Source organism: Loxodonta africana, chromosome 12 (genome assembly GCF_030014295.1).
Source record: "Loxodonta africana isolate mLoxAfr1 chromosome 12, mLoxAfr1.hap2, whole genome shotgun sequence".
Taxonomy (NCBI): domain Eukaryota; kingdom Metazoa; phylum Chordata; class Mammalia; order Proboscidea; family Elephantidae; genus Loxodonta; species Loxodonta africana.
The window spans coordinates 431,387-455,277 of record NC_087353.1 but is presented as its reverse complement, the minus strand read 5'-3'; the positions used below and the strand labels follow the sequence as shown (position 1 = coordinate 455,277).

General features: G+C 39.8%; 2 protein-coding genes across 12 annotated transcripts in view; one reads left to right on the top strand and one right to left on the bottom strand.

Annotated features, from left to right (window-relative positions):
* ANGPT2 (angiopoietin 2) overlaps nt 1-3,140 on the bottom strand; it is a 62,594-nt gene extending 59,454 nt beyond the window's left edge. The window contains exon 1 of the mRNA XM_010591867.3: nt 2,536-3,140. Within this exon, the coding sequence (XP_010590169.1) occupies nt 2,536-2,823 (288 nt within the window). The 5' untranslated portion in view covers nt 2,824-3,140. The remainder of the gene's footprint in view (nt 1-2,535) is intronic.
* The window catches only part of MCPH1 (microcephalin 1), a 331,342-nt gene that overhangs the window by 206,034 nt on the left and 101,417 nt on the right, over nt 1-23,891 (top strand). The gene's annotated exons all lie outside the window — the stretch shown is intronic.

The following is a 23,891-nucleotide window of genomic DNA, read 5'->3' as shown; positions in this document are numbered from 1 at the left end:
TAGTTTTTTTTCTTTTCTAAGTTAATAGTTTAATAGTTTTTTTTCTTCTCTCATTTTTTAGTGTTGATAAAAGAAAGGAAAAATGCAAACATAAAAAATAAACACCCCTAAAGAAAAGGAAATATGTAAAACATAATGAAAAACACAGAATTGTGTTTTTTCTTTCTGGGATAATCTATCAATCAATAAGTGTTAGATTGTGATGTTGATCATTTAATTACATGGCTTATCTAGCATTCCATTACAGTATATATTATTTCCTCCCTTATAAGAAAAACAGTGTTTATCATCACAGGTGACAAAACAATGAAGAAAAAAACAAGCAGAAAGGTTACATTTAATCACTTTAAGCAGGTTTCATATTTGCTTTTTTGCTTTCATTCCCAAACAAGAAGAAGGCCAGCCAAGTGAGTGCGAGTACAGATTGACTTTCTCAGGTGCACACCTCAGATCACTGACAGTGGCAGAGGGAACAGGTGCTACGCAGATAAGAAGATAAACATTGAGTCATTCTTAGTGATATTTACCTAGAGAGCTGAAGAAGGCCTTTTGAAACACCATTGTACTGCTGTTCAAATATTTACTAATTGAACCTGGGAAGGAACAGCGTTGTCCACCTAACATAGGGTTCCTTGTCCTTTTCCTTCTTTAAACAGTGTCTCAAAGACCCAAGAGAAGAGGGTAGTTTATCTAAGAAAGAAATATGAGCCTTGATTATGGAGTCTCAGGAATACTCGATGTGGGCTTCATTAAGCAAACATAATTCAGCAATCTTGCATTTGGCAAAACATTCTTTTATGTTACTGGATTGTTTAGGAAATGGCTTAGCAGCTGGGTGGATTAGAATGTTTACTACTAGATTTCTTTCATCCCTCACTGAGGCTCTGTTACCACTGGCCGTTAACCACGCCACAGTAACTGCAGGGAAGTTATTAAATGTAAGCATAGCAATTTAAAGAGAAACAGAAAGAATTAAGCAGGTATTTAGGATACAGTTTGTCTTTCAAATATTTGAACCAGGGTCACTGCGTACTTTTTAAGTTCAGCATTATTATTTGCACGTCTGTGAAGTTTAGAAGATTTTAAAAAGAGCATTCTATGTGGTTCTTCTCATGAAAGGAGGAAAGCTTACTAGAAATTACTCAGAAGGGGTAGTACTTACAAAGCTATTGCTGACATCTTTTATTTTACATTGTCTTTATTTGACAGGTCTTTTTGCTACGTTATAAGTATTGTTGTTCTTTTCTTTGATTTTTAAGACACTGCTTTTGTTGTGATGACCAGGAGTGCTGACAGCATTCATTCATTTAGGCTTATAGCTCAAGTAATAATTTAGTTGTTTCCTCTCTGGAGGCAAGGGAGTTAATGAGAAACACAGATTAGCATCCAAGATCTATTCTGAGGTTGAGATAAGGTGGCCTAACAGGAGCTTATGGGGAACTGAAAGACTGAGAGGATAATTATACTTTTCTGGGGAAAGTGTTGAATGAGGCTTACAAATTTTATAAAGTTTTCATATGGCTGTAAATAGTCACATTTCTCTACTGCATAAGCATTGTAGTGTAATGTCATCATTATAATATTTAATGATTAATCTTTTCACAGATTTTGTTTAAACTTTCTTTAGAATACATATATATAGTCCATATGAAGAAAAAATGCAGGGTGATTTTGGCTTTTTTTTAATAGTTACTGGGTTTGCATGTGAAAACGATTGTTTGTGAAAGAAAAACAGAGCTTTCAATATCCTACTTTGGTCAACACTCTCTAAAAAACCTGTGGAGCTCTCGTAGCCCGAGAACAAACCGTCAGACCGTCCTGTCATGGCATAAAGTCAGCGTAGCTGGTCCTGGGCACCAGCCCATGTGGCTGTATTTTCAAAGCCAGTTGCTGGAACTGAAATGTGGCTGCAGTGTGTGAATCCCTTCAGGGCACTCAGAAAACTTAGCACCGTTTACAAATGACAAACCCTCAGGGGTAAAGCAGTGAGATTCTGAGAAACATAAGCTCTGTTTTATTTAATTTCCTCTCATTTACCAAGAGCCGTAATCTATTTTAGTAAATAAATTCAGGAAATTGGTAAAGCACTTTACTCCGTCCGTTATTTATCAGTAATTAACGTGACTGTCACGTTTTTCCTGGCTCTGGGCTGCTGCACTGCTTACAGCTTCCCCTCCATGCCCGCGGCCAGTTTATAGCGAACGTCTCTGGTAACAAGCGTTTCTGAGTTTCAACTACTTACACAAACAAAACAGCGTAGATGTTTTTCAGAGAAGTGCACTTCCTCTCCTTAACTTTAATAAAGGAAGATTTCTAACTTCAGAGATTTTCTCTGTTGAGCCTGGCATGCTTTTCAAATCTTCCTTTTCACCCATGACTACTTTACACTGGGACAGACTAAAAGAAATGATAATTCATTCAAAGATATCGGTAGCCATCTCTCTCCTGCTTTAATCCTCTTTTTTTCCAAGTTGTTAAAGCACAGTTGATCTTACGCTCCAGTTTCTCACAAAGGAAAACCGGGCTTTCTCCTACCTTCATGAGCCACTGGGTGTTGTTTTCCATGATGCTCTCCAGTACCTGCAGCCTCTGCACCGAGTCGTCATAATCCAGCGGCGCGTCCCTCTGCACAGCGTTAGACACGTAGGAGCTGGACGGGGAGCGGCAGTGGTCCGTCTCTGGCAGCAGGAAGGTGTAGCTGCAGGATCCGTGCTGAACCTGATACTGCTTTTTCCCCATGTTCTCCATGCTTCTCCGAAAGTTGCTGTAGGCTGCGGCTAAGACAAGATCACAGCTCAGAGTAAAGAAAACAATCTGCCACATTCTTCCTTCTGGTGATAAACCACCAACCGAGGGAACTCGAAGGCACACAGAGTCCAGAATGCTCGGCTGCCCTCTAGAATGCAGGGCTATGCTGCCATGGCTTGAGGTTGATCAATGAGTCTTCCCTTTCCCCCTTTTCAAGTAGCAAACCTGACTTTTAGTGCCGTCTTCTCTCTGGTCATCCGGTAAGCTGAGCCGGTGGGGAGACTAACCCTGCTCAGTATGTTAGCTCTAAGGATCAGCTTTGTCTCTCTTCCCAGATTCTACAGTGTCAGTATCTGAATCAATCACTTCCCTTTCCTTATATGATAAGTTGATAAGAGCAGCCAGACATGTGTAGCTAGCTGCTCCGCCCTCTTGGCTTATCCGTTATCTTCCGGTAGGAGGGTTACCAGCCAGGCAGCAGGGAGAATCGGAGCATAATGCTTGCTGTCCAACCAGGACGACACACTGCAGAAACCCTCTGGGAAAAACTGATCAGTTACGGGACCCCTGGGTATTTCATAGGCTCCACCCTAATTAAGTATTTCCTAGAGAGAGCGGTCAGTCTCTTTTGTCTGAAACTGATTTCATGATATTAAGCTGGTAAAATATCTGAGGTAATAACTTTAACTTTAAAGTACAATGAAGGTTCCTGTTTTTTCCTATAGAAAAAAATATTAGAAATATGTCAGGACTTTGGTTTATTTTTGTTATTAAAAATAAAGAGGAAGAAGCTTTGCCCTTATAAACTGCACCTTTTCATAGGGAAAATAGTTTTATTGGTAGTAGTTGATTTTTTAACTGTTAGCTAAGTATGCAAAATTTTTATTTTAAAATAGTTTGTCAGGAAGACTTGCTTTATCGTATTATATATGTTATTTACCATAATATATTGTTTGTCATGTTAGAAAGATCAATTTTCAAGCTCTGACATTCTTTTAAAGAAAATAGCTGCTTTAGTATTCAAAATAAACTTAAAACATACTGGACTGATGAATAGTTCATTAAATCACAATAGACAGAAATCAGAATTCAAATAGAGAGTGTTGAGAATACAAATAGAGGAATATATAAACTTCTCCTTTATTATATCAGGATTTGCTCAAAACCCATCGTTTTGTAACGTATTATCCAGGACCAATGAAATTAGTCCCTTTAGGTGTTTGCCTTAGGCAAGCCACTTCACTGCTCTAATTAAGCTCTGACGTTCTTACCTGGAAAACGCGGAGTCGCACTAATATCCAAGATTTTCTGTTTCAGTCACATTGCTCTGTAACTCCTACAGGTTCTTCCTTTTCATCACCAGAATTTAATATTCAGAGATTAACGGTATGCTGACTCACTGGCCAAAGTGTGTGTATTTAGCCTTAGCAATGATCTGTTACTTCTCAGTATACAAGATTTATATACCCAGTAAGTAGTGGACTGTCTGCTACACTGACTTCAGGGTCCACATCTAACCATGAAAGCCAAGTATCAGTCTATAATGCTGAAGATAAATTCTCAGAGGATTTAAGAATTTTGCTGTTATTTCTTAGGTAAATGTGGAATTCGTATAGTGAATTTTGTATTTTCGCATTCTGTTTTCAAGAGACCTAATTAGACCTTTAAAAAAAGAATCCACTCTGTTTAATACACTGACTCCCAAATTTTCTAGAGAAGAAATTTTTAACCTGAGGTCCATGAAGGGAAGGAATTCATGGGGTCCATGAACTTGGCAAGGAAGTAAAAATATCTTTTTCACTAAGCTCAAACTAAAATTTAGCCTTTGACTTCCGGAGCCGTGGTAGTGCAGTGGCTAAGAGCTCAGCAGCTAACCAAAAGGTTGGCAGTTCAAATCCACCAGCTGCTCCTTGGAAACCCTAAGAGGTGGTTCTACTCTGTCCTATAGGGTTGCTATAAGTCAGAATCAACTCAATGGCATCAGGTTTTTTTTTTCTTTTTTTCTTTTTGGTTTAATTATGAATAGGCAACAAACAACAGTGGTATTAGCAGTATCTATGACTTTTCATTAATAGAAATTATAGATACTTTTATTACGGATATCTTGAACTCTCACTTGTACTCAGGACTACATTGGTAATAGACCCAATTCTAGGTCTTGTTTAATGTCAGAATAAAGTGGCACAGATCATTTTTTTTCTGAGAAGGGATTTGTAGGCTTCTCCAGACTACCACAGGGTTCTGTGTCACAAAAACAGAGCTCTTGTGCTGAAAGGGTCACATTCGTAGAAGAGGTAGTTTGAGTGCACCAAAATTTTGGTAAATGGTTTTCACTAAGGGAAGAAGTTGAAGGAAGGAAACTCATTCAGACAATGAAATGAAGAGGGAAGTATACAGGTTCTGAAGATAAGATCTGTGTTAGAGCCCTGATTCTGTGTGACCTGGAGATATGCCTAACTTCTCTAAACCTCAGTTCCTGCTTAAGAAATGGAGATAATTCTCTCTCTGTATCATTGTCAGATTAAAATCACCTGTAATAGTAAAGGTAATACAGGAACATTCCTTGTCCCTGTGGGTACTTCCCATTAAATAGAAATCAGCCCCTCCAAAATCAGATCTTATACATGGACCATCCTCTGAATGAATGTGGTAGTGGCGCAGGGCACAAGCTTTTTCCTTCTGGTAAGTTTATTCCCCATGGGAAAAACTGTATTACCAGGTATTAATATTAATATGGGCTTCTAAAAATCATTCATCTGTCTTCAATAGGTGGTTTAAAAAAGAGGAAATAGGTAGAGAATATTCCACAAGCACTTACTGTCAGTTTTGTGTCAGACACTCTGCTAGGAACTAGGGACCTAGAGATTAATACAACTGGGTTTCAGATGAGAAGAAACTAATAGAGCGAACAAGAGAGGCCCCTGCACAGATGGGCTGTGCTAAGTGAAAGATTTGTGAGTGCACATAGAAGAATTATAATGCTGCTTCTAGAACAGATGCTATTCCTACATGCCATTGTCATGGGCACTGTCCTTTACCTGATCCCGTCAAGATCAGGGGAACGCTGGTGCTGTAGTGGTTAAGAGGTCAGCTGCTAACCAAAAGGTCTGAAGTTCAGATCCACCGCGCACTCCTCGGAAACCCTAAGGGGGCAGTTCTACTCTGTCCTACAGGGTCACTATGAGTCAGAATCGACTTGACGGCAATGGGTTTGGGCTTGATTTGGTTTTATCAAGATCAGAACATGAAACGAGCAGCATTTTGTCAATTCCTAAATGTGAATTATTGGAACCAGAGAGTCAGGGGAAGCTCAAGTTAGACCAGAGATTAGCAAACTTTCTGTGAGAGTTAGATAGTAAATGTTTCAGGCTGTGGGCCATACGGTCTCTGTCGTAAACTATTCAACTTTGCAAGAGTAAAAGTAGCGTGAAAGCAGCCTTATACAATACATAAACAAATGAGCGTGACTGTGTTCTAATAAAACTTTATTTGTGGATACTTAAATCTGAATACCATGTAATTTTCACATGTCACAAAATATTGTTCTTTGGATTTTTTTTTCAGCCAGTTGAAAATATAAAAACCATTCCTGGTTTACAGGCCGTTCAAAAACAGGCAGTGGGCTGTAGTTTTCTGACCCCAGAGTTAGACCGTAAGGAAGTCTGCCAGTGGGGAACGTGAGTGGTCACTGAGGCCACGTTAAAATGCGCAGCCAGTGTAAACAGTAAAATCTCTGACCCACAGATCACTGTGAAGCATGAGACATACCAGGGAAGGGGGATTCATGAAATGGGTAGGAACAACTGCCCGAAGAGAAAGTGCAGCTCTGGAGCTAGATATAAAATGCAACACAAGGGAGAAGTACTAGGAAGAACGACTCCAGGGTAATGCAAGACATCACACATGTGCGGGGGCAACCTCACAGCACAGCGAGAAGCAGAAACGGCAGAGGCGCTTTGGTAGTCAGGGCTGCAAACCTAAATGTAGTAACTGGTCACTGGGGAAATGCAGAGAAGATCTGTCAATGCACGGACAGGAGACCCTAGAAGGAAACAAAGAAGATCTGAATGTAGAGCCTCAAAAAGGAAGGAAGACTGAGGCCGGATGGTGCCTTTAGCTCGCTGACTAGAAGAGCCAGTAGTTAAACCCGTTGCCGTCAGTTACAGAGATGCTGTAACTGTTTAGTGAACTATGTATAACTGTTTTACACTTTTCTCCGTGGTTTTGTTATTGGAAGAATAGCAAGCGAACAGTGCCATGCGTACTTCCACACCCTGGCCTTTTCTGAGGGATTAGAGGTTTAACATAGTCCAGAGCCTCTTCTACTCTCTAAAATAGATTTGACTGTGGTTCTCAGAGCTGTTAATTTTCAAAGGGAATCCTGAATTTTCTTCAATGACTTGCTGACAGGGTAGCTAAAGGCATTATTGTTACAGGCTTCGCAAATTCAGTGTGCCTCCCCAGTCAATTTTTTTTTGTTTATAAACTATTGAACAGCTGTATATGTTGCTATTTATTTTCTTAATAATGTTTGTTTTCTCCCCCGTATGATATGTCATCAGCTGACATTTCAGAGGCTCCCTTTTACTCTCAGTAAAACTGTCTCAAGTTTTAATTGTACAGTGTAACCTGTGAGAGCTGGAACTCAATGAGACTGCCTTGTTTTTCAAGTTCTCACAAGTGTCCCAGCACTGTAGTCTGAGCACTTTTCTATCTCTCATTTTAGTGGAAAATATATGGGTTTTCCTTCCCTGATGGGTTTTTCGCAGGTTTTACGGTACTTTGCCGTAACGAGGCAAGTCCTGTTTGATGGGCACCAAAAAGATCACAATTACCTACTCGCCAAAAGAAAGAGCTCAGCATTATGGAAAACCTTGACTATTTGCCTCTTTCTTTCTGTTTTCTCTGTTAAAGACATTGGGGTAAAAGCCAAAAGGGTCTCACGTTAGTTGTGGCCTCTGTCAGCCCTGCTGGCACAGTGTAAGTCCGTGGAGTACAGATTCCTTCTGTCTGAATTGTGGAGTCAGGTTGATCACAACCTTTCAAAGGCCAAGTCATCCAGAACACTTTGTGAGGCTCTTTTGGACATTTTGTCCTACTTTGAATGGTGCCAGAAACCAAAAAAGAATGCCAACTTTAAATCAGTACAAACTGGGGCGGCCCCCAAGCAGCGAAGTACCAAATGAAATTTGTGTGAGGGCCCACATGCCCTATGCATCATCCAGTAAGCCAGTTTACTATTCATCGTTTAACCTGATGAAGTATGGTTGGACAAATCAAGGGACACAAGAGGAATTGAATGGCGAGACTCCACCAGCCTGACCCAGGGAGAGAGATGGTATTGCTTTCTTCTGACTGTTAAAATCCTGATAATACATTGCAATGGTAAGCTTTGAAAAAAACCAATCCTAATTGAAAAATGCATGGGAAGTACTCAAACGTACGTAAAGGCACAACAACCTCCTGTGTTTGTAGGACGTTGTGTGCTGGAGCCTTTTTTCATCAGACCTGGACAGTGTTGTTCCTGAGTCAGTCTCATGCTTGTTCTTTTCAGTGTCACCTAGCCATCGTCATTTTAAATCATGTCACTTTTGCCTGCAGGCCTCTAGGGGTAGTGTTTGGTACAGGCTTATTGGGCCAGCATGGCCTTAACTTTTGAAGTGTGCTATGTTGGCGTAGGAGGAAGTCTTAGTAAATACCCTGAAATGAAGCCGGGCACCGTGTTTTGTTTTGTTTTTTTAAGTCATTTGCAGTCCAGTGGGCGCACCTAAGAACTCCGGGGAACCTAGCATGTTGACCTGAAAGGGAGATTGGCAGTCACCTTGCCTGTCTCTGCTTTCTCCTCCCTGGTCTTTCTAAAATTGAGCAAATGGAATTGGCCGACGTGTTTATATCCATCAAAACCATTAAAAAGCTCATTTAACATAAAGCTGCTGTTAGAGAAAAAGATATTTTTACTACTTTTTTTCCCAAAATTGTATGTAGTGATTAATAAGAGCTAAAGAAGCCACAGCAGGCAAGAGTGTTTCACTTCTCTGAAGCAGCCTCTTTATGTAGTGATCCCTTTATAAGCTCCATGGAAGATCACTATTTCTACTTCATTTTGATATAAGTTAAATGGAAACTGAAAAGCCGCAAACAGAGTGGAGAGTCTTTTGCAAAAACTTCGGTGTGTCAACGGTTACCACTTTCCAGAGTTGCCAGTCATGTTGAACCAATTCTAAACCCTCCATCTGGAACACTGTAAAAGTTAATTCCTAGTCCTGAGATTTGGAAAAAAGTACCAAAGAAAAGCCCCTTAAAGTTATGTGAACATAGAAGAGAAAGAAAAAAAGTTATAAACACACATACATAACCACATGAGGTAGATATTGTCCCCTTAGATAAAGAAGTCAAGGCTCAGTGAGGGAGGTGAAATGACCCGCCAGAATTTACTCAGCCAAATACATCTATGTGCTTTTCTTTTCTATCAATAGTGATGAATTTAAGGAGAATTTAAAGCAATCGTTTTTACCCCTATTTTATCATGACAAAATTCAGCTGTCAAGGATTAAGAATCACGGTTTAGGACTGGCTGTCACTTGTGTGCAGCACAGACACACTAGTGAGTGAGTCCATTTTACTGCCAAAAACTTTTGTGGCCTTTGGGCACCTTGACCCAGAGCAGCTGCGTAACGTATGGGAGACCACCGTGTACACACTTCTGCGTAACGTACGGGAGACCACCGTGTACGCACTTCAGTGTCAAGGACCTGTGAGATCTGTAAACAAAAGTCATGCTAGGAGCGCACATATCAGTGTCTTAATGAAAACTTTAAATTAAATTGTTACTCACCAGCTTAACATAGAATCCCTGGAAATTCAATGTATTGGCTAAATGCAGAAACTAAGCTTTTATACATATCCTAGCTACAGTTTTTCAGCTTTAATAATTCTGTTTCCTTTATTTACTTCTTTAATTCATCCAGTGTAAGTACCTGGAGGAGCCTGCTGTACCTTTTAGAATATAAACAGTTTCTGAAATGAGGTATAAAACCAAGTTTCGCATGATTTCCTGTTCTGGTTACAATTAACTATATACAGCATTTGACATAAAATAGCTGGCCCAATCAATTTAGAGCATAAATTAAATGTTGTCTGCTGAGAAACAGGCATTGGCTCCATAGATTTCACCTTTGTAAAAGGTGAGGAAGTGTATATTTTGTTAAAATAAGTATCTAACTGCCAAAGGAGGAGAAAAAGCTCTTTGCCAGATGTGTTTTCAGGCAATTTCCTTTCCTGGGAAACAGCCATTTCCCCTGCACTGCCATCATGTTTTTATTCTGTGGAGTAGACAGAGTGAGTGCCGTAAAGGACAGATGCCCAGATATCATCAACCTTATCTTTGACAATTATCTTCCTTCTTGCAGCTGTGTAACTTCTCTTTGACAGAGAACCACAGAAACTATTTGTTACAGGGTTAGTATTGATGGAGAAATGAGAGTTAATAATATGAGGAAATCTTTCTTTTTCGTGTGGTTTCCCAGGTGGTTGCCCTTCAGACTTAGGTTAGTTCAATTAGAAAGGTACCAAGTATGCGTCCGTTGTAACTTTCTGAGTGTTTACCGTAAAATTAAGTCTGAAAGGCATTTACAGAAGATAGGTTTTTTTAAAGAACTCTAAGCGATTCCTCAATCTTTTACAATTTATACTTCTGTGAACAAGCATATCATCTGTTTAAGAATTTTATATTTTAAAGCTGCAGTGTCTATAATATGTAACTTTAAGGACTAAAAACTTGGGAAACATCCAAGTAGTTTGTTTTTTAGATTTCACCATAAATTCCCTGAATTTTTAGGAACAAGCCCTCTGTTTTTAGTTTATGTAATTCTCCTACTAAATAAAGTTATCTCAAGTGTTGTTTGATTTTAAAATATTGTTTTTATTCTCTAATGTTTTTATGGAATAATTTATCTTCCCATCAGCTAAACAAATGCCAAAAAGGTCAAGATACAAGTCACAACTTTAAAAAGGCAGTGAATGAAAATTGTAAAACAATGGATGAGTGCAATCAGCTGATAATTTTCTTGCCAGTAATTTTGTGTCCTGTTTTCTCCACATAGAAAACATGCTGAGCATTTTCTTTAAATGGATTGATGTCAGTAATTCTTGTTTTACCCACGACCTATGTTAAGTCAAATAAAATATTTCTTTTAGTAAACACAGTATTTTACTAGAGGTTTTGATGTGGGCTTCTTAAGCAGCTATCATTTTACATCATCTGTTCCTAAATTCAATTTAACGACGTTGCAGAGAACTCAAATTTTATTGCTTCTGAAAAATTTGCTCAGTGTCTTTGTCATGATCATCCCACTGGGCACTATCTGAATGTCTCATTAGAATGAGTTTTCATTTGAAAGTGGCTTAATGCCATCCAGGGTAATCTTTGTTTAATCTAAATTTATACAATTTTTATCTTAATTAGTGAGAAACCTTTTTAAAAAAGAGAGAGAGAAATGTTATATGTGCTGTTTGCCTAAAGATATATTATTTGTCTTGGTTACAGGTTAACATTAATAAATTTGCTTATGTCACAGAAGTAAAAACAGCACATGACCTCCTTCTGGTATTCCTATCCCTCTGGCTTACTGGATATAAAAAATTCTTCCTGTGGGAAATTAGTCTTGATTATGAACTTACACATACAAAAAGTAGTTTTTGAAGAATTATAGTTTTGAAAACTTATATTAGAATTAGAATGCATAGTTTGTACATAAAAGGAAGTGATGTTTGCATTTCAGTGTGTAAAAATACTCAGCATCATTCTTGTTCCTTGGCGAGTTTATGTGCAGTTGCCTGGTGATGGTTCAGGCTATCCCTGATAATCTGAGGTGCGTACTCTACTTTTCTCTTAAGCCTTGCCTCAGGAAATTTGTTTAGGACTTCATTAATAATAAACTGCATTTCCCCAGAGTGTTCCGTTTTGAGGTAAGGGTCTAAATTCAAAGAAAGACTGATATAAAAGAGAAAATAAGAGGAAGTAAACTATACAAAGACTGTAAAGAGAGGACATTTATAGCAATATTAAGGAACCTAGTTCCTGACATCTGTTTCCCTCAAAAAAAAGATTTTTTTCACCAATGTTTTTTAAAAGCTCTAAAACTATTTAGTAGAATATTTACATTAAAAAAAATTATGTACTTTTCCCCAAAATCCTGATGCGTATTTCAATGACCCTTTTTATTTATAGGTCAAAAAGCCTTGGCCACAACAAAAATTAAATAAACAAAAAAACTACAGAGATGGTACCTATACAAGAATGCACATAGCAAAGCTACTTGTAATACTCACCTACTCCCTCTGCTGGCCCTGATCAGGTAACAGGCAAAACTGTCCGTGTTTTTATCAGAGTCGTTGACACAAATGGTCACTAGCAACCAATATACAACCTGAATGTTTTCATTTCGGTGCACAGGAACACTACACCCCATGCAAAGGTTAAGCACATACAGCTGCACATGTGTGTTCACACACACACACAGAATAAAAATTATTTTTAAGCATTTACTTTGCACACTCAGAGCCACAATTTATTTCCGTATCCTCCAAGTCATAAAATTATTACCCAAATAAGTGAAGCCATGCTGTTTTGACAGTAGGGAAAGTGGAGGCCTGTATGTCTGTCTCCATAAGGAGTGAGTTTAAAGGGAGCTCACAGCCTGATGAGGCAGAGACAGAGACGCAGTAAAGAATGCCATGACAAGCGCCAGGCAGGTGTTGTATAAGGTGCTGCTAGTTTAGAGCAGGGGCACCTGCACAGGGAAGGTATAAATCAAACAGTCGAGTAATTTCCATGTTTGTTTACATCAAATAGTTTACTTATTTAAAAAGAGCCCACTTCCCCTCAAAAAGAGAGAGCAAGAAGCCAAGAGTGAGGAAAATTATACTCCAGGTAGAGAAAATAGTTTGTGCAATTAAGAAGGACTGAACTGAAATTAAGTATGACCAGGCAAAGAGGGCACGAAAGGGGATGAGCCTGCAGAGACCATCAGGGACGGCTCATGAAGGGTCTTGTTTAGGATCTGGACTTTATCCTGCAGGAAATGCAAACCCAATGAAGTGCTTTAAGCAGAGGAGTGGCCTAATGAGATTTTGAAAGGCCACTCGAGTGCTGCTTGGAGAAGAGGTTGGAAGATAAGACTAGAGGAAGAGAGACCAGGTGAGAGGCTATCACAGGCAAACCCCAGGTTACAAACGAGATCCATTCCTAAGTGTCTTGAAATCAAATTTGTAGGTAAGTCAGAACAGGTACACACAATTCTCAATGTCAGTTGGTTAAATGTTTGTCTTAGCATATAGTATATATTTTACCTTTCCCTGCGTGTAAAACACTTAAGAAGCACGTCGAAACTGCACGATGTTTTCATGAGCGTCACCAAGTAGTGTGTGCGTTTGCTATTACAAGCTATTGTATTTAACTCAAATTTTTAATATAACAGGCTTTATGGCAGTCTGTTCTTAAGTGTGAGTTTCCCATAATTTGGACGTTCTTAACCCAGAGACTTAACTGTAATAGGCTTTATGGCTGTCCGTTCTCTGGTACAAGTTGTCCATAAGTCAGATGTTCATAACCTGAGGACTGCCTGCACAGTAATTCCAGTCAGATGTTATGGTGACCTAAACTATAATATTAACATAAGGCTCAAGAATATTTAAGAGGGACAATCAATAGGACTTCTAGGTTAATTGGGTATGGAGATTCCAGTAAAAATTGGTGAGGTAATTAGGATGGACTCTTCCACTTAGGACAGCTAAAAATGCTAGATAAACTAATAAAAACATTTTAAATGCATCAAAGATTGGACAAGATAAAAAGAAAATATCAGGCCAAAACTCTAAGTGAAAGCAGAAACCTAGGAAATTAGGTGGAATATTAAATAGCTTTTACCCTGAAGGCATTTACCAAAGCTGGCAAATTTAAGCTTCCCTTTTAAAGGCATGAGTGGATTGGGCGAGAAGACAAAGGACCCAAATAAATTGGAAAATCTAATAAGAGACCTCCTTCCATAAACATGAGACCCCAAAAGATTCTTCTCTCAGTATCAGGGCGAAGCAGAAGTAAGTCTGTCCATCTCCACAAGGGAATGTAAAAAAAATATGCTTTGTGGTTAAGCAGAACAGAAAAGGGGAAGCCCATTCCTGAGAATCGTAACCACAAGCTCACTCTTTCTAGTTTTATACTCCAAATTACGTAGTCGACAAATACCTCAAGCCATAGGTCATGATTCTAAAGTGGTCCCAGCCTGATACTAGTGCCAGGTTCCCTACCCCCTACAGTCCCTGGTCCATGGTAGAAGCAAAGGAGAGTCCTTTCTGAAAGAACGCACCTTTAGCATGTCTCACATAATTCTCACAGATAATTTCCCAAGGAAATTGAGCAACTCGCAGGCAAAAATAAATAAGCACACAAGAAAACACAGTACCATAAGCAAAAATCAGCAGATAGAAGAAATAGCAAAAACTTCATATACTGAAGTTATCAGACACATTTTTAAAATAACTTTTCCTACCATATTTAAATGTATAAAATAAAATTTTAGAAACACCTAAAGGGGACAGAAAACTAAAATAAAAACAAAAATGACAAAAACATGTAGACTTAAAAAAGAAAACTTAAAGAAATAAATACAATACCTGAAATTTATAATTCAAGGGTCATGTTTAACAAAAGATTAGAGACATCTGAAGAGATAATGAGTTGAAAGAGTGTAGAACAGAGGCAAAGGAAAGAGATTGAAAGACATGAAGGATGGAGTGAGAAGGTCTAACAAAAGTCTAATTAGAATTCCAGAAGGAGAAAATACAGAGAAAGGGGCAGACAGTGTACCTGTTCCTCACTTCTATTTCATTATCTGACATTTCACATTCACAACAATAGTAAAAAATATCTATCCAACTCTTTTGCCCATTAACGACATGTGTCTGGCAGTAATGAACGCTGAGGCGTGAGGCGAGAGTAATGCTGGCTGTGATGGTTAAGGTTATGTGTCAGCTTGGCTGGGCCGTGATTCTCTGAGGTTTGGCAGTTATGTAAGGATGTAATTTGGGTGTTATGTAATGATGTAGTCATCCTCCACTTTGTGATCTGATGTAGTCATTCTCCATTTTCACGTAACAACCTGGTCTTTAGAATCTAACAATGTTGATAAGTGAGGAGTGGGTGTATATGAAAAGATAATGGCTGAAAATTTTCCCACAGTGATTAAAGATACCAAACCACAGATTCCAGAAGCTCAATGAATGACAAACAAGGTAAATGAAAAGACTGGATAAGGCAGTAAGAAAGAAGAGTCAAGAATTAATGATTCTTACATTTCTGGATTTGCAGTTGGATGAATGGTGATACTAGAGACACACAAGAGGAGAGGAAAGCTAGTCAGGGAGGCGATGGCTGCAGCTTTGTATAAGCACAGTTTTAATTGTTTATGAAACATCCGCATAGAGCTTTCCTGTTGAATATATGGGTGCAAATCTAAAGAGAATAATCTGGGCTGAAAGCAGGAAAACCCATTTTCATGATGAGTATCAATGTCAGTCTTGTTAGAGAAATTAACATTAATCAAGCCCAAGCCTGTTACCGTCAAGTTGAGTCCGACTCATTCGACCCTATAGGACAGAGCAGAACTGCCCTATAGGGTTTCCAAGGCTGTCAGTCTTTACAGAAGCAGACTGCCGCGTCTTTCTCCTGCAGAGTGGCTGGTGGGTTCAAACTACTGACCTGTCAGTTAGCAGCCGGCCTGCCAGTTAGCAGCTGAGCGCTTAACCTTTGTGCCACCAGGGCTCCTAATATTAAATAGTATATGAAATGAATGAAATGGAAAAATGTAAATTACATAAAATCTTAACATGCAGGTTCTTCTAAAAACTGGTATATGAAATGAATGAAAAAGTATGAATGAAATGGAAAAACATAAATTACATAAAATCTTAAGATGTGGGTTCTAGATAAAGTTAACAAGTGCCTCAACCAACAGGGATGCTTTGCACTAGTGAAGGTTCTGCAGATTTTGTCATGTTGTTCTGTTCTCTGTATTCCTGTTTGGCCTAGAAGAGGTCGATAAAAATAATAAATAAAGAAGACCCAATGTGGTCAGTAAAAGGCTATTTCATAGTATCTGTGAGTTTTTATAAGTAATTGAAAATAGTGTAAAACCTGCAAGATACAATTACTAGTATGGTAAATTTTCATAAATTTCTCATTTCTTTGAGAGCCTCCAAAAAAATTAGTAATAAAAAAGGAATTACAAATACATTCCTGCTTTTCAGCCTCCACTAAACACGGTAACCATTTGCTTCTTCTGCTCGCTATTTAGTTTAAGGTGGAAGAGCAGTCCTGGAGCTCTGTGTTTTAATGATGTGATAACCATGCAAAGCTTCATTTTGGAACAGTAAAACTGTATCTCGGAAGTCCTAAAGCTCGTGAATTGCAGTCATACTTGTGTAAGACTGTATTTCTTCATAAAGGCCCAGTTCAAATATTTCTTCCACTAGGAAGCTGCCCTGGAGGAGGAATGGACCTGGCCACCCTCTGTGCCCCTGTTGCACTTTGTCCGTGGCAGTATGTCGTGAGGTTAGTCGAAATGGCTTATCATCTCCCCTCAACTGTGAACTCGTTAAAGTCCGAGGCCGGGCCTTATTAGGGTCCTGCTGCCGTCTGCTTTGAAATGCCATCTGTGCATTCATCCCAGTAACACCTGTGCAGACAAAGGGAGTGGTCTACGTGATGAAACCTCAGACACCGATGCCGGGATCTGATTCTGCAGAAGTACCTGTCTCAGCTGCTTGCTGAACAGTCCTCTTCCCCATGAACCCTGAACTTTCTGCACTTCAGTCATCGCCATCTCAGGTTCCTGTCGTGGTGAAGATAACCACGGTGCTGCTGGAAACCCTGAACTAATGGCAGTGGGAAGTAGCTGGACACCTCTTCTCACGTCTTAGCGCCTCTGCGATGTCCTTCTTACTTTGGGGCTGGTGTTCTGCTGTGTGGTTTTCACTGGGCCTCTCTCTTCTTATCGCCTCATTTGCTCTAGAGCCTGTTGCGTTTGAATGAAGCCGCTAAACGTGTAGGCGATTTACTCAAAGTTGAATTAATTTACCAAGTGCACAGCACCTGACACAGAATTTTTGCCCCGAGATAAACACGTTCCTCAATTCTGAATGTACAGAGCATGACTGATTGCCTGATAAATATGCTGGAACTTATATCTAAGAGAAAGTGTTATCCTTCAGAATAATTTTATGAGATTACTTATACTCATTCTGCTGCCCTTTTTGGAGAACTGCTATAAGCCAAAGGACTTGCATTTGAGTATCATCTGTGTTGGTAAATTTTTACTCTCTAATAAGAGCCCTGGTGGTGCAGTGGTTAAGTGCTCAGCTGCTAACTGAACGGTCAGCAGTTCGAACCCACGAGCTGCTCCATGGGAGAAAAATGCGGCAGTCTGCTTCCATAAAGATTACAGCCTTGAGAGCCCTACAGGCAATTCTCCTCGGTCATATAGGGCCTCTGTGAGTCGGAATTGACTCAGCGGCATGGGATTGGGTTTTGTTTGGGTAAGAGCAGAATAATTTTTTTTTTTTTAATTTTAATTGTTCTTTAAGTGAAAGTTTACAAATCAAGTCAGTCTCTTATACAAAAATATTTATACACCATGTTATATGCTCCTAGTTGCTCTCCTCCTAATGAGACAGCACACTCCTTCCCTCCACTCCCTATTTTTGTGTCCCTTCGGCCAGCTTCTGACCCCCTCTGCCCTCCCATCTCCCTCCAGACAGGAGCTGCCCACATAGTCTCATGTGTCTACTTGAGCCAAGAAGAAGCTCACTCTTCCCCAGTATCATTTTCTGTCCCATAATCCAGTCCAATCCCTGTCTGAAGAGTTAGCTTTGGGAATGGTTCCTGTCTTGGGCTAACAGAAGGTCTGGGGACCATGACCTCCGGGGTCCATCTAGTCTCAGTCAGACCGTTGAGTATGGTATTTTACAAGAATTTGAGGTCGGCATCCCACTGCTCTCCTGCTCCCTCAGGGGTTCTCTATTGTATTTCCTGTCAGGGCAGCCATTGGTTGTGGCACCATCTAGTTCTTCTGGCCTCAGGCTGATGTAGTCTCTGGTCTGTGGGGCCCTTTCTGTCTCTTGGGCTCATAATTACCTTGTGTCTTTAGTGTTCTTCATTCTCCTTTAGGAGCAGAGTAATTTTTAAGTTGCCCCGAAAATACAGTTGTGTGTTAAGTTTAGTAGATGACTACACACAGTATTGTCAGTTGTATCATATTGGAGTCCCATCATTTTGTGTTATAGTATTAAAAAGTTTCATCATTTCAATAAATGCGAAAGATATTGTGCTAGTTGTAGAAGAAATGCAAATTAAGGAATTCTCAATGACCTTTAAGTTTAGCAAGAGTTTAAGTTGATTCTCCTTCGTTTTTTCACAGACCTAAATGATACAGAGCCTAATTAATCCAGGCTTTATGCCTTCCACATGCCTGCAGAGTAGCTCTAGGAAAAGTCAAATGATTCTGAGATTGAGTGATATAGAGAACAGGGTTGTCTTTGCCTGTCTATCCTCCCATGAGACCTCAAAAAAATCTCATGTATTTCTAAATTTGAGATGAGTGGTTTTCCTGTCAAGTTTGGAGAGCCTCACTCAATAGCAAGTAGATCAGAAGTGGTCTCTCTTCTTACCAAAGCTAAAAATACCACACTGGCATTATTTCCCACACTCCTGACTGTCTTGGTAAACATGTGGACCGTGATCTTTGAGAAGAGTAAGTCTGAACCATCATGATGGCAGACACTGTTCATGGGAGAGGAAAATGGTTGGAAATTCTTTCCCAAACTGGTATTTCTAGGAAAACACTCAGCCAGAGCTTGCAGCTGTTCACTATCCAATATCAATTCTAAACAGCATTTTAGTTGGCAAAAGAAAAGTGAAAAAACAATAATACTTGAAGCCTAAAACTTTGGGAAAGCCCTTTCCATAATGTGTTTATTTAAGGGCTTAAAAATATGCCTGTTTTCAGAAAATAAGAGCTAATACCCAACTTTTCTAAGTTTATGTTTTCAGAGTGCATTGTAAATGTTTTAATGATTAAAAGAGAAAAACACTTCATGATCATTTTCTAAATATACTTCAAATTCCACTCATTATGTAATTAGGTTTTTCCATATTTTTTCACAGTAGACTATTTCACTGCTACCAAATTGCCAGTAATTGGGAGAAAATAGAAAGAATAGAATCAAACGTAGCTTAGCGATAAAAACTTTGTATGGAAGATGTACCCGTGTCAGCTGAGTGGAACCTAGGATTGTGGTGTGACAGACTGAAAAGTCCAGCTCTCCACAGAGAGAAGAGTTAACACGCATAAAATGAGCGAGCCCGTTTTAAGGGTGAGCAGACCCTTCTTCAAGCATCTCTCTAAGGGCGTGAACAAATGCACCACTTCTCAGGAAAGACGAGTCAGGTAAACACGAAAGACAGATGACACCTTATACAGTTCAAGCTCAGAAACTGTTCTGAGTACAGCTGATTGGAAATAGATTAGACACTGGGAGTATACTTGGGCTTCTCTGTGTCATAGATTGATGATTTCTGAAGCTACTTCACGGGCCAGTCTATATGTTATTTTATACATTCAACATACATTCAAAATATTACTTTATCGTGTTGGCAATCCCTGCCTTGCCTAGCACAATGCCTTGCTGAATTGTAGGTGCCCAACAATTTTGTTAAGCATGGTTCGAGGAGAAAGGATTGAGAAAAATAACTGGCAAAGTGTCGTATGAAAGATTCCATAGATGTTGTAAATATACAAAAGCATACACACACAAATATTTACCGAACACTTTGGAAACCCTGGTGGCATAGTGGTTAAGTGTTACGGCTACTAACCAAAAGGTTAGCAGTTCGAATCCACCAAGTACTCCTTGGAAACTCTATGGGGCAGTTCTGCTCTGTCCTATAGGGTCACTATGAGTCAGAATTGACTTGATGGCAATGGGTTTGGTTTTTCCATGTGCCTGTGAGGCACTTACAGGTTAGTACAGGGCGAGGCATTAAATAAATACACAATGAACCTGGCTAAGGGAATAGAAAGTGGTGGAGATGGGGCTTGTATAGATAAGGCAGTCAACACATGTGTCTTGAATGAGACCCTGAATGAAGAAAGACAGTGAGCCATATGGATAGTTCTAGGAAGAACCCTTTGCCCTCAAGTCGATTCTGACTCATAGCAACCTGACAGAACAGAGTAGAACTACCCTGTAAGATTTCAAAGGCTGTAATCTTTACAGAAACAGACTGGCACATCTTTTTCCCATAGAGTGGCTAGTGGGTTCAAACTACTAACCTTTTGTTTAGCAACCGAGTACTTAACCACTGCTCCACCAGGGCTCTTTTCTGGGAAGAAGCAAAACCCAAAACCAAACCCACTGCCATCGAGTCAATTCCTGCTCTGTAGGACAGAGTAGAACTGCCCTGTGGGGTTTCCAAGGCAGTAGTCTCTATGGAAGCAGACAGCCACATCTTTCTCCCACCAACCTTTTGGTTAGCAGCTGGGTCTTTAACCACTGCGCCACCAGGTCTCCTTCCTAGGAAGAACAGTAAGTATAAAGTCCCTTAGGTAAGAAGTATGCTGGAGGAAAGCCGGGGAGCCAGTGTGAGAAGAGGGGAACGATAAGGCCTAGGTGGTAAGAAATGAGGCCTTTCAGGCGTAATAGTCATTCCTACATTTTATAAATTGTGCGGTATCTTAGGTAAGCTATTCTGTGGAAAAGTCCCACACACTAACAATCAAAGGAGGAAGCTGTATGTAGCTTCACTGTCTCAGAGTCCTTTTTGTTCTAGAATTTTTTGTGAAGCACCATCTTCTTTGGCACTTGGTCTCACTTATTGTATATACCTGCTATTATCCTAAATTTTGATTTTTTTTGCCACTTTTGGGTGGGTGGGCAGGCTTCATTTGGTGGCTGTTTCAAGGTTCGTTGTCTAAATCTGATTACACTTGGGACCTCTCACTGGTCTAATGGGTGCCTTGTTTATTCAGCAATATTTGCCGTCTATGCCGTCATTTTTAATACCCACACCGCCTTCCTACATTCCTGCCGTGGTCACTCTCAGACAGTCTTGCTAGTTTTCAGGCTTGTTTGTAATTGAAACCCTCAGATTTGTACACTGAATTTGTAATTTAAAAAATCACAAATTGGATTTAAAATCAGTGCACACCTTTAAAATAATCCTACCTCAGGGAAGAGGGAAGGGCTTTAAAGTTTGTCTGGTCCAGCCACCCATCTGAGATTTGAATTCCTCCTCTGTCTGAGTGTTTACATCCATATCGCAATCTAGGCTTTAGTGAACGTGACAAAGTTAAAAGCGAATGCAAACAAAAATTACCCACAAAGCATGTCCCGACTGATTTCAGAGGAGACATAGCAGATAGAGGTTATTGCTGGAAGAGCTCTGTTTGGACTAATTCTTTTTCTTTTTAATCTACTTAACCCAATCCTTTCAGCTAACTCCAGGCCTGTAACAAACTTATGACTAGAACACAATTCATCCCAGTCCTAGCTCTTTCAGACGTTGTAACTAGGGGTCGGGAGGAGGCTGATCTTTAAAACATTTCTTAGCCTTGGCCACAGCTTCTCCAAAATTTGACAATACGCGGTTTGTAGTGATTTTACAATAAAATGGTCCTGCCCTGTTTGCATTTTCCAAATATGGCCAACCCATTTGGACAAAACTTAGCCGTTTTGGAAAGACTGTGCTTGCAAACACATTTCTTTCCTAAACAAATGTGTTGAGTAAAAAATGGTGTTCCCTAGTTACATAAAAAACCGGTACCCAGTTGCCTTTGAGTTGATGCCGACTCAGGACGACCCCGTGTGTTCAGAGTAGAGCTGCGCTCCGTTGGGCTCCGTCGGTTATGACCTTTGTTCGTCGATGACCAGGGCCGTCTTCCAACGTTTCTCTGGATGTGCTTGAGTGCCAGCCTTTTTGGTTGGTCGTCACACACTTAGGTGTTCGCGCCACCCAGGGACTCCCTAGTTAAATAATTATCCCATATTTAATTAACAAAACAGAGACCATCACAGAAGTGCCTAAGAGCCTAAAAAACCAAAAACCAAACCTGTTGCCTTGAGTCAATTCCGACTCACAGCGACCCTATAGAAGCCCATATAAAATATAGGAAACTTCATGTTGAGTCTAATTTGCAGTTTTGATTAACAGGGATAAGTGAATTAGCGGCTAGCTCATCTCTACCTTACCCCGTTTCCACATTCTTGGCAGCACAATAAGAATAAAATTTTGTAAGTATGAACTATTCGTCAGTAATTCGGATTGAGTATTGGTGGTAAAACTGTATTTTTCTACTATCATCAGACTAGTACGCAATGTCTTTATTTTCTGAGTTTTCCTGTGTCAAATAAGTGACTTGTCAGCGCTGCAGAGAACTTCCTTCTCCCTAATTGAAATTCCATAAGGAAAAGATACATGGGTTTAACTAATACGCATTCAGAGTGAGGTATGTTCTGGGTTGTACATGAAGCGGGAGCTTTGCCCATCCACGGTGATGTGCCCTTAGTTGTCCCTTCAGTTTCCTGTTTAAATGAGACAGTTTGGGAGGTAGAATGTGACCGTGGTCACCACAGCTGGAGTTGTGACCCCGTGCAGTCACAACTGTCTGAGAGTCCCTTCCCATGGACGCTGCCTCATCCTAAATTCCGCGTTGCTGAGTTTTGCACTGCAGCGGAGACCTGTCTCCCCACCTATGTTTGCTTCTGCTGTTTGACTTCTGGCTCCTAAAACGTGTGATTATGAAGCTGTAGGTCTCCCTGTTCCTCCTCCCCAGTTTTGCCTTTCTAAATGTCATAAGATAAGAGAATATAGTTTCTTTTCTTTATCAAAGTTTATTTCTGACATTAGACATCGCTTCCACCTTAATTATTTCAGTTGGATTCCCCTACACGTTTAAATATCCCTTTTTCTGTATTGTCCATAAAAGAGAGAGAAATTATATTTCACTCTCCCCACCCCACACACACTTTATAAAATAAAGTGTGATGGCTGAAAAAGTTGGCCTATTCTTTATGACCAATTATGCCGTGGGATTGCAGGGCAGATATTTTTAAAAACAGTACAGTCAGTTTCTATAACATGGCAGTAAGTGGCGTTCATTTTTCTAATTGCACATCTTTATGTTATCCAGGAGTCCAGTAGTCGCTTTAACTGTAAACATTTTTCTCAAAGCAAATGAAGGCATCCTTTCTGTAAAATAGACATTTGGACAAAAATACAACTGGGACAAACTAAATTTCTCAAGCGATTCTGAAAAGATAGTTTCACCTACATAAAATATACTCCCTTCTAACCCCCTGCCTTTAAAGAGGGATCCCAGGACCACCCTGTTATCATTGTTCCTACCTTGCTAGAATCCTCCGAGCCTCTACACCATTCATTGTAAATTATTTCCATGGTTAAAGCCCACGCCCCCTCAGCCCTCACGTGGAGTTTGTATGGAATGAGCCCATCATTCATTCAACAAATAATAATTATTGACCATCTGCTATATGCCAGTCAGAAATGCATATATGAGAATGTTTCAGGCAAAAAGAACACAAAATAAAGGCAAACGTGAGGAAAAGATCAGAGTGTGTATAAGAAACCATGAATACATCAGCGTAGATCACGGGACAGAGATAGAGCTGGAAACAGTAGACTTACTGCCAAGCCTTAGGTTGGCTAATTTCAGTAGACGGTGGGGAGCCACTGACAGCTTTTCAACAAGGGAAACACTCGAGCATAACTCTTTAGTGAGATCGATAGGGCAGTACAGTTTAGGATGGGTTGAAGGAATAAGAGATTTGAAAACACTGAATCCCATAACTGATTTTAGTCTAATGTGACACAGTTCTTTCCTCATATGAGATAGGAATCTTGATTGAAAATCCCTTGTGATGATTTCTGTCTGAAAGAAATACCCTCACCAACAAAGGATATGGGAGCAGGACTTTCTTAGTGGAGAGATCAGGAATTTCTTATCTTCTGGGTCCACTCTTTTTATTCCAACCTAGAGCTAGGGACATCTGTTTAAGTTTCTCTGTGTTGG